Below are 15761 nucleotides of genomic sequence, written 5' to 3'. Positions count from 1 at the left end.
CCGATATCTCGATCGGCGTTTCTCAGGACCGAAACAAACCACGTCTTTTCCTCTTCCCTGAGGAAAACAAGTCTCGGAGCTCTGAGACCAATCGGCTTGGGAAACAGAATCGCGTACCAAATCGTTTCTCTCTTCGAAAGCTCGTCGCTAGGGTTAGGGTACAGCCTGGTCTTCAGCGAGGCCCTCTTGGCTCCGGCGATCCCCTCGATGTCAGCTAGGGCCGGAGGAATCTTCCTTCCTTTGGTGAAATCCCTCTGCGTTGCCTGTGGAAGTAACGTCGGCGATGGGACCGAGAGGAAGCTCAGATCCTGGCTCATGCTTACTTGCTTTCAGACGTCGGTGATTTCTTCGGCCATGTTTCTGACGACCATGGCCGCGAACCCTCTCCGTGCGAATTTGACGATGAACACGATTCAGAAGACGATCGGTTGGACCAACTGGGCTAAGGTTGCGATTGTTCCCGGGCTGATTTCGCTTCTGGTGGTTCCGTTGCTGATAGGTGAAATTTGACCTGTTGTGTTTAACCTAGTAAACCTTAAGACACATAAGAACATACACATTGGTGATTGCGTGGCGAATTATTGAACCCACATTTGCTGTTTGTTATTTTGTTGTTATTCAGGTGGGGCTATGGATTTTCGGAGGGATGTTAAACAACCCACGCGAACCAGGAAAGAAAAAAATGCAGAGAAGAAAAGAAGAAGAAAGTAAAGAGAGAGAGAGAGAGGAGAGAGAGAATAATAGAAATTATTTAAATATTTAATCTTATAACAATATTTAAATATTAATAATATTTAGAATAATAGAAAATACTCTTATACCCTTTAAAATATTGTCACGTCATCTAAAAGTTAAACTTAACGTCCAAATACTGACGGAAGTGGCAAGTTGTAACACGTGTCTAAGTTCTGAGATTAATTCTGCAACATTTCCGAGTCCAGGGGGTGAAATGTAATCGGGGTACGAATCCAGGGGTAAAAAAGGAATTAATGACTATTTTCGGGTTTCACACAGATTGGGTATAGCCTATAGCTATACTATACATATACTTAAATATGGATGTCCTTGTGTTTACAACGTGTAGATTGTATATAAGACGCACTCATATCTAAACCTAGCTCAGGAATATCTATATTTACATTATTGAAAATATTTTTTTCATCTCTACTGGGCGGGATTGTCTAAAGTCTATTCTACATTGACATGCTTTTTTGAAGATCAAATATTAAAATATATTTTACCTTGAACTAATGCGTATCTATGATTGAATACGTAGAAAGAAAAAAAAAACAAATAACATTACATTTTACGATTAGAGGATAACACATTCATGCTATTCTTTACCATATAAACATATAAAAAAAAGTTACGAAACTCGTAATTTTATAGCATGAGTTCTTTTAATGTATCTCTCATGTCATCATCACACGGCATATAAAGGTTCTTTACTTAGTTTTATTACATTAACTAGTCATAGAAGAATGAGAGGCCAATACCCAAAAACAAAACCCAAAAAAATCACACTCAGCGATATATATATAGACTTGAACAGAAACTCTTTGATTTTTATATTACATATTTGAACCTGCAAAGCATCCAAGGTGGCATGAATAGATTGGTTCGAGGGTTAGGTCTAGATCGTTTCTCCTTTCAGCCTCTGGGGTTTCGTCGTTGGTATTGTACATTCCGCTGCAACAAATTGTAATAATAATAATATCATTAAAAATAATGATATAGCCCCTCCAAAAGGTCTGACATAGATTTAAAAAAAAATAATAAATTTTATAAAAATATTAAAATCATATAAGTTGGAAGTATATAATTAATAAATGAGCAATAAATAATATTTACAGTCTTTTAATACAACGTTATGAAGTTTTCCCTAGTACATTTAAAGAAACAATAAAAGTGTTATTATGTCAAGTTTCAAAAAGAGTAATAGGCAGATGCCAAAGTGTTGTCAATCTGTCTACAATACATTATCTTATTACCTGATTATATACTATTGAATATCATCAATATTATTCACCAAGAAATTGTCTTTGACTAGCCGTAATATATACTTTAAAAATAGGGTTTAGTTTAGCCATATAGGTCTCGTTCATGCCTCACAACCTTTGGTAAACTTGACAACTGCTAAATGGTTACCTTTCTAGGGACTTGAACTTAACGCCAACATTTTTTACCAAGGCATAACATTAGCACTGGCCAAAAATTCTTAGGTGACTAGTTATATATTCAATTATTACCATATATTTCTAAATATAGAAATGATACGCCATTTGACAAGTTTGATATAATTACAAGTTATTTGGAATTTCAGCTAGAGCAACTTATATAAGATATTTCAGGGTAAGGATGATATATATATATATATATATATATATATATATATATATATATATTTACTTACCCCATATTCAAACAGGGATTAATTGGAGTTTGAGGAATCATAAAGGAGGAATTTGTCACATGGGTTTGTGTCTCCCATTGCATCTGCTCAACGTTTTTCTCCTTTTCCTTGATCTATTGTTAATCAACCCAGAAGAATAATTGTTTATTATAATATACATAATACCACAAAATTATAAACTTTCAATACAAAATTTCGTCCATCAGTCCCTTTTCCTACATTTAAATGTTACCTTTAATTTTGATTGTCTATATAGTATATGTTTTTACCACAGAAAATCTAATTTGTAATATGAGCATACATAAATAAAATACCGGGTTAACAAGCATGTTGATACATTATATGATCATATTGATACGTATACTTGTTTTTCAAAACATTGTACCTGTTTTTCAAGCATGTTGTTCTGGTCTCTCACTGTCTTCTCCTGATGAAAAACACAATTAAGGAAGCTATATCACAGTTTGAGACTTTAAAAATTATCATATTGATACGTTTGACATTTGTAAACAAATTAGCTAGAAACCCTTTAAAATACCTACAGATTATTTAACTAGAAATATATTCAACGCTCCCCTAAAAATTATATTATTAGGGTCTTACATCGATACCAAACCTACCATATATTAATAAATAAAAAAACCCGACTATCTTACCAATGCTCTTTCCATTATATAATCATATCTTATATTTTTGTGATTAATAAATTATGATTTCGATGATATTTGATATGTTTACCGTTACCAAATAATGCGTAATATATATATATATATATATATATATATATATATATATATATATACACGTTACCTTTTTTTGAAGCTCGGATATGGTCTCGTACATGAGTTGATTATGCAATTACATTATAGGAGTCGTATCAGCTTTTTGGTTATTTAACACGTTTGTTTATATATGATGGGATATGATATGAGATTATCTACTTTTCTTGATCGAATATGCTTAAGAGAAGTTTCAAGCTGTTGCTCCAAAGTCTGGAGGTCCTTTTGATTCATAGTGTGTAGATCTTCTCCCAAGTAATGCCTGAAGGTTTCAAAAGAGACTATTTTAATTAATTTATATAAGAGTGATGATAGACTAATTATTGAAATAACATATAAGAAAACATACAAAAATAGTTACTGTACCTTCGGTTTTGTTGCAAATGATCAATCTTAGACGAGAGCCTAGCAAATTCAAGAGTCCAGTTACCCTGTATTAGAAAGCTAGTGCATGAGAAAAAGAAAGAATAGTATGAAATTATAAATAAAAGGAGTGTTTTTCTTTCAACTAATGTGTATATATCTCCTTATCTAAAATATAGATCCAAGAACTTGCAAAAACTGCCAAGAATGATTATATTAAACAATCAACAGAAAAGTGAAGGCCAAACTGTACTTATGATATGTTATATAATATATATAGGGGCTCTTACACATAGTTAGAACTAGAAGTTCTCAACATAGCTTTTTTTTTAACAGTAGAAAAATTAACAAGAAAACACATCAGCATGCTAATTTCAAAACAGAAGTTAACAATGTAGGTAAACTATTGCTTGATACCTGAAAGTTAGGTTGAGACTGCATTGTTGACAAAGATCTCTCTGCATAAGAACACCGCTCATAGCGTTCCAATATCTTCTCCATTCTGTTATAACCCACATCAACAATAATAAACAATGAAACAGGACCAACATAGCCACAATGATATACTCCATGTAGCCACAATGATATACTTACTTAATTGAAGCATTTTCAATACTCCATGTAGCTAGAATTGCAACATAATGTGCATATATGTATCTAATAGTTCAAAACAACAACCTGAATACCTTTTTTTTTTAAAAAAAACTCCTGAATACTTTGTCAATATTATAATTATAATTATTATTATTATTATTATATTTACTTATGGCTCTAACATATTCTGACTCATAATATATGATCCTTCAAATCTATTGTACAAATCCTAAAAATAACATTTATATATCATACGATTCTAGCATATTGTACCTTGTCTCGATGGAGTGATAACATTATTTTATTGCAATTTACACATTATTTGAGTGTTTGATATAAATTAGGACGTGCTAAAACCATAAGTGAAAAAAGCCATTGGAAGCAAGTTAAATTGATCTTCATAGAAGCACACACGTTATTTGTAATTACTTAATTTAATATAAAATTAGGCTCGGAATTTGATAAACAATCTAATGTTTTAATATGCGCAGCATTTGATTTTGTTATTATAAGAAATTGTAAAAGGTTAGATCGATTATATATACTAAATCTAGGTTTTAACATACTGAATATACATATTTAAAGTATACATAAAATCTTTTTATTTCTAAACAGTTATATCCAGCCAATTTACAAGAGGTACAATTCCAGTCAAAAGAAAAATAAGTAAAATTCTAGTCAATTAAAAATATATTATAAAAATTGTATATATACGATATATTTATGTTATTTTTAGCAATTGTAGGGCAGATTTAAAGAGTCACATATTATGCGCTACATAATTTTTTTTGGTACTGTAATAAAAATTTCATCAGATCATATTAAGCAAGACTAATAAACTAGCTAGGGTTAGTAGAAAAGACCCTCTTATTTATATAAGGGTTATATAGCTAAATGGCCACACAAATTATAACCAATTTGGATTTGGCCACCATTTGGTTAATTTTGTGTAAATAGTCAGTCTAATTTATCTACACGCTTAAAAATACCATTAAACCCCTTACCTGTTCCCGCCCAGAACATTAATGAAATAAAAAAAAAAAACATTTAAATCGGGATATTAGATAATAACTGTCCCTGTAATCGAGGAGCATCATAAGCTTCGGTCATTAATATAGCCGATTCGCACGATCTTCCTCTCAGAAGAAAATAGGAAACACGCAAACCCAAATTTGAAACCCAGATATCTAACGCGCGTCCAGGTTCGGCGAAAACTTCATCCTCTCAACGTCTGGTAATTTTTGGGCGACATTAACAAAAAAGACAACGAAACCATCAACCCCGACGGCGAAGAAAGGTATTTCCAGGAAATTTACCAATTTTTTTTTAAGATGGGATTTTACACTTCTCGAACATTAAAGATCGATCTAACTATATGAAATGAGGAACGCAGTAAATCTGTAACAAAAGAAAGATTTAATAAAATTTTATGAGAAACTTGGAATGTAAATCATAATTACACAGAGTGGGTTTTATCGGTTATGATATAATATTCAAAAAAATTTAATTGTAAATTAAATAGGTCTGCATGTTATCAAATCTGTCCACATCCCCTAATATATACATATATGTTGAATTTTTGTTTCCCAAAACATTTAATTTTGGTATTAAGCAAAACAGAGTGCGATGAATTAACAGATATATGATTTTGTGTCATGATGATTAACCATGTGTATACACAGATTAGAGTAAATGGCGAAGACGTCTCCTATAAAGAAGAAGGTAAATGCCGATAACAAGGAAAAAGAGATCAAGTCACAACGTCGAAAGACAAAAGAACCAAAGGTATGTTATAAATGTAAATTTTTTACACTGTTAATTCTTATAACAACAACACTGCCGAGAAAATAGATAATACATGTGTAAATGATTTGTAACGTGAATATGTGCAAGTTTTTGTGTTGAAAATGGGACATGTTGATAAGTGAGATTCATTCACACTTATCTATGACTCTTAGATAAGAATCGAAGCTTGTTCTTAATGTTTTTGATATTATTTTGTACTTTTTATTGCATTTTCAGGTTTGAGAGAATATGAGAAGGTTGTGGTGCGAAAACGGGCTGAATCGGAGCTAAATCGAGCAAGTTATGGTCATTTGAAGTCAAGTCAACAAAAGTCAACGACGGTCAATGGAGTCAACGTTTCTCGAGAGGCGCGCCGCGCCTAAAACATGGCGCGCCGCGCCCTGGTGCCAAAATTTACACCGAGAGCTCGAGCGGGCAACGCGCAAGAGAGGCGCGGCGCGCCTTCATAAATTCTCGAGTGGCGCACCGCGCCGTTATGTGGCGCACCGCGCCAGTTGCCTTTTCAGCACTTTTTGGAGCTCGTCTTTTAGCTCATTTTTGGCCCTTGGATCTCATCCAATGGTCCTTATTTGCTCCGAAAACATCTCTTGAACCCTCATATACACTTGTTCAAGTGGGAAAGGAGGAAGCTTTAGAATAGAACACTTTTGTTTTGGTTTTTGAAACTTTAGAGAGAGAAAGTGAGAGAGAGAAAGCTAGGGTTTGACACCCATTTTGCTCTTGAGCTTGGGAGTGAAGAAGAAGAGGGAGAAGTGACAACCTCCATCATCCTCATCACCTCCATTTGTTCACTCTAAACTCTATCTCTTTTATTTATTATTTTTTACTTATTTACTCCACTTTTTGCTTGTTGAACATATTTTAAGCTTTCAAGTATTCTATTTGGGTTTTGTTGATTACCTTTGTCATTTGAGCATTGTGATAAGTTTATTGTTTTATCTAAGTGGAATATTGAAGTAGTGCTTGAGTTTTATGATATATTTATTTGGTTGTTGAGATTAGCATTCAATGTCTTGTTTCTTTATTGTTTTGCTTCTTTTACTTATTTCAATTTTACTTTGTTTATTCTTAATCATGAGTAGCTAAGTAGATTTGGGGTGCGATGTAGTTGAGTAGTTGAGTTGGTTGGTCAAACATTTGGATTAGATTGGTGCTTCATGGTTGGGTTGAGAGTGGAATTCTATGGGTATGGGGCGTGTGTTAGCGCTAATTAGAGTAGCTAACTAATTAGTGAACCTTAGACGAGTTTAGAAACCGAGAGGTAATAAACGAGTGAGCTCTACCCGTCCCATCATTAACCTTCCTAGAGCTATAGAAAGACTAGGGGGTAGATGTAGTTGATTGAAATCCCGGGCTAAATGCGGTTTTGTGTTTTAGTAGGACCCAAACCGAGAGGTGTAAGTTCGACACGTAGCTAGATTCCTAAAGACTCGAGAGAGATTAGTGAATGTTTTAAGAGGGATTGAGACTAAGTTTTACAACTCTAAACCTGAGCTTAGAATCGTACCAAGACCGACCGACTCGATGAAATAACAAAATCGCGCCCCTTCCTTTTAACTTGTGTTTAAATAGTGTTTTCACTTTTGTTTACATTTCATCTTGTTCTCAAAACAATCAAAAACCCCCCATTTTTCATTTTCCATAACTCGAAAAAGAAAGCTAGTGAGTTTGCTTCGGAAATAGTCTAGAGTCCTTGTGGGATCGATATCCGTGCTTTTGCACTCTATTACTTGACGACACGTTCGCTTGCGTCGTGTGAGATTTCTCTAGTTGAGAAAATTCACATCACCTGTAAATCAGGCTGTAAATATGAACGTGTTAATAGGTAGTTAATAAGTTAACTTAAACAGTACTACTGCATACTCAATAGCAGTAAATAAGTATATGTAAATTAATGTAAATAAATGTAAAGACCTGTATGTAAATAAGTGATTGTAAACAAGACAAAATTAATGGTTGTTAATTTATGTAAATGAAAAAAATATATAATATATATATAAACTGACTCTATTTAAAAGTGCATTGGCTGTTAATTGTTCCTTATAGATGACTGACAACAAAACACCTTATGTAGATTGGGGAACTTATTGTGAAGCCAGAAAATTGGGACTTGAAGCAACGAATAATAGTACATTTGTTCTTCAACGTCATTAACAACCTCATGTCCCTACTCGAGATTGAACAACAAATGGAAATTTTCAATCAAGGGCCGTTTGCACATCTTCAACACCTTAAGGGAGAAGTGTACCAAAAAAAACTAGCACATTTACTTGTGCTTAGTCAGGTGGAGTCTGGGAACAATGAAGAGCTCCATTTCAACATCGGTGGTAACATATTGGTTTTCAATATCTACGATTTTGAAATAATTTCAGGTTCGTTTCAATTAATTTTAAAATTTTGTATACGTAAATAATTAGTAATTACTAAACACTACTATTAACCAATACATGCATTTCTATTATCAGGGTTAAACTGTGATAGTGTACCACGCATTCAAAATTGACTACAATCCGACAACCAATTGAAGGATGAATATTTCAAAGTAGCCGGGACTCAGCGAGCACCATATTTACTTGGGCTTCTACAAAGTAAATTTGGTGGAAACGATGAGGAAAAGGTAGCATTCATCAATTTGGCTATTTTGGAGACAATGATTCTGCCACGTGAAAGGCAGGCAAAAATTCCAGATGAACATTTGAAAATGGCCATCGACGCAAACTTGTTCAAGGATTATCCATGGGGTACACTAAGCTACAATGCATTATGCAAATCTTTAAAAAGATCAAAAAGCTACGCTGCCGAAAGAACGGGATTCAACATCGACGGATTCCTACATCCGTTAATTGCATGGGCATTTGAAGTCATCCCAGATTTCGAATACTATGGATATACATAAAAAACAACCGGATTTAGCATGCCACGACTGCTTAAATGGAATTTTAGCTGCAGTCCAGAATACGAAGATCTCCTAAAGAATATATTCAACAACAGCCAGGTAAATATAAAAGCCTTGGAGAAGGTTTGAAAATTAAAGTGCATTGTTGTAAATTACTTTTTATTGTGTTAGGTACGTATTCAGCCACTGAACGCAACAGAGGAAGAAATAGCAGAAGGGTTCATTGAGCGCGTAGACCCTGCCAGTCCAGAGCCATTTAACGAACCAGTTGACAAAGGAAAAGGTGTTGCTAGCAGTTCAACACACACACACACGCTGAAATGCCTAGCCATCCAGAAGAGGACTTGCACGAGAAATTGGATCAAGCTCTCCAAACGATAGAAGTCCTAAAGCACCGGGTGGAAGAAGCTCATAATAAATACGACACGTTAATGGTGTTGTTTCAAGCATACATCCAAAAGGATTCTGATGACGCCACACCGAAGCCAGACCGACAGAATAAGGTAAATTGGTTAATAGATTGTAAATTAGCCATCTACTAACGATCAATTTACAGGGGTCGAAGCAATCATCACCAAATGACATAATCAGAGAACCAGAAGTCACAAATGAAACCAACCAAGTAAGATTTTACATCCAATTACATTAATAATCTGAAAATTGGTAAATTCTAATCAGTACACATGAATTATAGGAGAGAACGCCAAATCCTAATACAACCACATTTGAAGATACAACAAATGTTCAAGAAACAACACATGTCCAAATCCCAACAAAGACAGAGGTATTCAAATATAGATGAAATTGAAATCAATTTAAATAACGCTAATGTGAGAACCATTTACAGGTTCAATTAAAAAAAAGGACAACAAGGGCACAGCCCACTCAAGTAACCTTAACGAACATGGTAAGCTTTAATTAATATCAAATACATTAACAACCAGATGTTAATAACTATTTTTCTTATGCAGATGCTGCGAAAAAGTAAAGTAAATGTGGGGACAACTGCCACAGAAGAAATTACCATGGTACGATATTCAGGTTGTTGTTTACTAAATTCAGGTTGTTGTTTACTGAATTTTCACATATCTTCTTATCAGGATATATCACCACTGCTAGGAGAAAAGGCAACTCATTATAGTCCAGTAAGTATATGTATAGAAATAATAGAAAGATTATTATTAACTGACCATAACTTGTGACAGGATGACTTGCAGAAACTTCAAGCTGATTGGGTATTTACCGTAAATGATGTCTTGAGTAGCTTACCTAACAACTACAAATTTGGACAACGTCCACAGGTTGTTCAAGATAAGGAGCCCAATCCTAAAGATGTACCCGGTCGCGTCTACAGACGCTTGAGGAAAAATGGCCAACCAGTGGCCATGCCTACACTAAAGAGTGCACTTCCGAACCAATCCACTCCTACACATTCAACAATAGTGCAAGACATTCCGCAATCCAGTAATGTAGGGAAAGGAAAATCTGAGGTATGTTTAAACACAATTAATTGTTGAATAATGATGTTTATATCAATGTTAATTGATGTCATTTAACAGGAAAACATTGCTAAGTCACAACCCAAAAAATCTTCACCAAAAGTGCCAATTCCACAACAAGTACCATCAAGACCCAAACGAACATGTAGGAAATCAGTCTTCACAACTTCTCCTTACATCATTGAAACCAAAAAGAAGAAGAACGAACACGACATACCTGGTGGAAACAGCTCAGTTCACAACACAGACAATACCGATGATAATCCTCTAAGTCAACCATCTTTTTACTTAGGAATTTAGCTCATTTACTGTTTTCCTGTCTTCACAATCGTACTTATGGTATTTTGGGGGTGTAATTTGAGTGCTTTAACACTTTTACACTGTCTTCTCACTGGTACTTATGGTGTTTTGATGATGTATCTTGAATGCTTTAGCAATTTAACATATCATGATACTGCTAATAGTTAATGACTACATTTCTGTTTATTGTTAATGCCCACTTAGCTAAGTCACTACATTACAATAGATATTTACAAAAATGTTGAAAGTACATGTTTTTATGAATTCATATAGGACATGTAAATTGCTGATGATGTTGTCTATTAGTTATTTAGTCATATTATTTGTTAACAAGTATAATTAACGTGATCATCAATTAACAAAGCAAGAACTTAATAATACAACAATTTACATGTACTCCAGATCTGAATAAAACATTAAATGATTTTTTATTAACAACATTTATCTAAGACACTTAGATAAGCTCACTACATTACAATAGCTATTTAGAAAAATGTTGAAAGTACATGTTAGTAGAAATTCAAATAGGACATGTAAATTGCTGATGATGTTGTCTATTGGTTATGTAGTCATGTTATTTGTTAACAAGTATAATTAACGTGAACATCAATTAACAAAGCACGAACTGAAATAAAAAACAATTTACATGTACTCCAAATCTGAAATGATTTTTTAGTAACAACATTTAACTAAAGACACAACAAAAACAAATACTGAAATGAAAGTTGTAAATAAAAATCATCCATTAAAAGACATAATCTAAACCCAAAGCTTGATCCTCCACATCATTAAAAAGACATAATCACAACAAATTAACAAGTAAATAATCTAATTTTGGCAACCCCTCTTGTTATGACCAATCTGTCCACATTTGCCACAACGATGGTTATACGGGTGAAGTCTTTCATGCTTCGATCGAAACCTCTTCTCTTTCGGGCGCCCAGCTTGACGTTTTTTAATAGGAGGCTTAATAACTGGAGTGTCAACAGGTAGCGCCCAGTCCCCCTCATGAGAAATTGGGAAGACATCTTTCTCATAAGTGGCTGAGAAATATTCTCGGGTATAATAACATGGAACAAAATCAATGGGGCGTAAATTTTTACGATATAAGGCGGCACACGCATGAGAACATGGAAATTCTTCAAGTTGCCAATAACAGAATGTACAGGTTCTCTGATAAACATCAACAACACGACGAATAGCTTCGTCGACAACTTCAAACTCATTGTCGTTAATAGCATTAACCTGAAACATACAATGTAAATAGGTTGTAAATAAAAGAGTAATTAACAGAACACAGAAAAGTAACTATACTTACATTCATCGACCTCGAAGCTTCAAGCGATTCATAAAGCATCCTAAAATCAGTTCCAGTAATACCTGATTGCATCTTAGGAATTAACTCCCTCTTTTTCTTAATCCAATTTTGAATTAAACTTCGATAGCTCAAGACAAGACATGCAACCGGCCAACCTCTAGCTTCTCTTAAAACAGCATTCAAACACTCAGAAATGTTTGTGGTCATGACATTAAACCTCTTTCCAGGGAATTTACTTCTAGCCCACAACTCTGGATTAGCTTGGAGAAGATACTTTTTTTTTTTGTTATTAGAGAGTATATTCAACCAATATTCAAACTCTCTTACAGTATAAGCTTTAGCACATCTATAAAAAAGAGGTTGGATATATGTTTTACCAAAATTCGCCTTCACATTACCCCATAGATGTTGCATGCATATGGCAAAACTAGCTTCCGGAAACACCGCATTAACCGCCTTCTGAATTGACTTGTGCCTATCCGATACAAACACCATCTCTTTCCTAACACCATACACAGCTCGAATATGACTCATAAACCAATACCAAGATTTGTCATTTTCAGAATCCACAATACTAAATGCTAACGGAAATAAATGGTTGTCACCATCTTGAGCCGTAGCCAATAGTAAGGTACCATAAGATTTGCCTTTCAAAATGTGCCATCCACCGATATTACCGGACGACAATACTAAAACACATGTACCTAAGCTCCAAATGCAAGGAAAAAAGACTTAAAAGTACCATCAGCTTCGACCTCAGTCACCGTATATGAGCCTGTAAATCAGTTTGAAACATTTATAACAGTAAATAATACATCACAGTAAACAGCCAATTAACTGTTCATTGTTAATCGGCTGTATATTAGTAATCAATTAACCGACATGCACTACGTAAATAACCTAAGAAAAAAATTAACAAAAGCTAAAGTAAATACCAGGGTTTTTCTCTCTGATCATTTCTCCAACAAGTGGTAGATGACTGTATGACTCTTCAAAATCACCACGAAGATCCCTCCAAGACTCTTTACGTCCCTTCCATGCTCTATAATAAGAAACCTCCACATTAAATCGTGACCTCATTATTTCAGCAACACCATATGGGGTTATTTGATTTGCCAAAGGACCCCTAAAATCATCTTTCACACATTGGCTAATAAGAACAGACGAGGCATGTTTATTCTTGTGAATAATTGACTGCCCATAGCACGTGTGTTCTTTAACAAATGACCTTATAACCCACAATCCGGAGTTCCTGCACACCGAGGTATTCATCTTCCAAGAACAGTGAACATTCGCATATCCAATGCAATATCGGGTTTTACTTGATCTAAACACCTTAAATTCGAAATTATTGCGAACATCAGTCATTCCAATAGCCGTCTGTAGAACATCTTTGCGTCTAAAAACATTGTTAACATTTATTTCAAAATTCATTGGAAAATTCTTCAAATCAGATTCATCATACATAATAATTTCTGGAGCCGTCATCTCTTCATTAGAATTAGCCAACAATTTAGACTTTGATTGATGACATTGTTGCTCAAATAATTTAACTGAAAATAAAAACAAATGATCAGTAAATATATCAGATGAAGCAAAAAAAAATGAGCACCTGGTGATGAGAAAATTACCAGACTTCATGAGCGAAAAAGAAGAACACTCCTCCATGTTGTATAATCAAATGTCGAGTGATAAAAACTGGACGTTCAATTTCAGTTTATAAACCATCTTCGCATACAAAAATTTAAAATGATTTAGGCGGTCAAATAACAGTATATTTCGTGATTAATGTTAAAAAATAAAGATAATAACGGCTAAATATTTTGAAATAAAGTGTATATTCTAATCTGCCACCGAAATAGAAACAACTTCTCTAAAAAAAACCGCTAAGAGTAATCAAATAGATACACACGTCCAACATAACTGGAATGCAATAATTGCTTTCCAAAACAGTTTATTCCTAAAAAAAATGAGTAAAAATATTAAAACAGATATTAAAGAGCCAACACGTCCATAACACTACTTTCCATTTCGGTACATTTCAAATTTCGAATTAAAACTGCCTCAAATTAAAATTGAAAGCGCAATTAATAAGGGCATTTCAGTACAGAAATTCGGTTAATATTATGCCACGTAGACGTATTGGCTATTAACAAAAAATTAACCAAATGTTGATTAAAACACAATTACCAACGTTAATGAGGCTTATATGGCCAAATTTTTGTTTATATAAAGCTACACAAAATTAGGCCATAAAGCTCACCAGAAGATCTATCCGCACCATATTGCTGTATTACTAACAGCTTGTTTGGTCAAATCCAAACAATTTCTACTTTAAATATAATTAGGTAAGAGAAAGCTGGTAACAATAAGACAAAAAAAAAACCACAGATAGAGAGAGAGAGAGAGAGTTATAGAAGTGAAGATCTATATATTATAGTTCAGATTCAAAAAGGAAATCTAATCCAACCCTACTGATCAGTATCGATGAACATATATCTTTAACCTAACCCTTAACCCAGACTAAACATACATAACTGGTAAAATATAATCCAATAATATATCTTTATGCTTATCCTAAATCCATAAAATACCATTACTGGTCAAATCTTCCATTTTGACTCATGATTGTGATCACTCTATCTATACACATATACTTCAGTAAAAACTCCCAAAATAAATAAAGAACACAACTTACTTTATATCTCTAACAAAGAATGCAACGAAAGAGAAGAACCCCCAGAAAAATAAAAATGAATTAATAATCAAGGTACATGATTTATATGATATGAGAGAGAGTGAGAGTGAGAGAGAAAAGGTATATATGTGTAAGAGTGATTAATTGTTACCCTGAATCAGTGGCGTATTCAAAGAGCTTTCCTCTGTTAGAAAAGACAATGGCAGCAACTTCAGCGTCACACGAGACAGAGATCTCAGTCCATTTTAAAATCACCTGTACGGCTTCACCTACTCGAGAAAATAAAATGTGCTGAATCGAAACATCTATATCTAGTTAAAAAATAGCAATTAAAAAATCAATGCAGTATAGCTCAACCACAGATTCTTATATGTTAGGAAGCATTATTTCGCTGTCATTTATGAGGGCATTGTTAAGCATGAGCCTCGAAGAATTGGGTCATAGAATTGGATTGGACCAATAATTTCATGGGATATATATTTTTGAAGAAAAGGACTCTCTCTCTCTCTCTCTCTCGAATGTGTGGTGCTCACATGCTTTATTAGTGTTGTCTACGTGGCTCTAATTTACTAGCTAGATTAAGTCCTAAATCCTAACTATAGGTTTTCTTATAATAAACTGTGCATTGTAACCATTTACCTTCAAGCATTCACTTACACCAAGCTCTATTACAACTTTCAGATCAAGCTCTATTACATATTATGATTAAATAATAATATAAAAGTTATGTATAATATAATTAAATATCGAAATAGCTTAAACATTATGCAATTTGTCTGCATCTCCAATGAACCACTCCATATTTTTTTTTTTACTTAATTTTACTGTAAATGTTATATCAATTGAGCAACCCATCCCTAATAAAACTATTTTCAATTCTATTTTTCTCGCTAATAATAATTATTATTATTATTGCTTGTGGGAAAATAAAAAAGCACAAAGAAGGTAAGCCCTCGAACATAAAAAGAAACAAATACCCAACCTGGAAACTAAAAACCCCCAATTTAAGAGAGGGAAAGGAAAGCGTTTCTTGTTTGCCAAATGTGACGGTGTCTCAGATAGCATGAGAAATAAATGGGTACACTATATTTAAAG

The 15761-nt window shown here is 33.8% G+C and overlaps 1 protein-coding gene across 1 annotated transcript; it reads right to left on the bottom strand.

Moving 5' to 3' along the window:
• Window positions 1-1571: 1571 nt before the first annotated feature.
• Window positions 1572-15315, bottom strand: LOC149388418 (agamous-like MADS-box protein AP1). The gene is made up of 10 exons (XM_089622427.1): window positions 15306-15315; window positions 14818-14977; window positions 3973-4057; window positions 3745-3753; window positions 3559-3623; window positions 3355-3454; window positions 3224-3265; window positions 2799-2840; window positions 2414-2526; window positions 1572-1689 (listed from the first exon to the last, which is right to left on the bottom strand). Exons 1-10 carry the CDS (start codon window positions 15313-15315, stop codon window positions 1572-1574), a joined length of 744 nt encoding a protein of 247 aa, XP_089478553.1.
• Between the last annotated feature and the right edge of the window lie 446 nt (window positions 15316-15761).

Source organism: Urtica dioica, chromosome 8 (assembly GCF_054948205.1).
Source record: "Urtica dioica subsp. dioica isolate 48M chromosome 8, U.dioica_male_clone48M_v1_H2, whole genome shotgun sequence".
Taxonomy (NCBI): domain Eukaryota; kingdom Viridiplantae; phylum Streptophyta; class Magnoliopsida; order Rosales; family Urticaceae; genus Urtica; species Urtica dioica.
Note: the sequence above shows the minus strand (reverse complement) of the source record. Positions and strands in the feature narration are given on the sequence as shown.

Coding starts and splice junctions, on each gene's coding strand:
- LOC149388418 (XM_089622427.1), bottom strand. Junction 4,058..14,817: donor GAATACGCCACTGATTCAGG/GTAACAATTAAT, acceptor GGGTTATAACAG/AATGGAGAAGATATTGGAAC. Junction 3,266..3,354: donor AGCATATTCGATCAAGAAAA/GTAGATAATCTC, acceptor ATGTAATTGCAT/AATCAACTCATGTACGAGAC.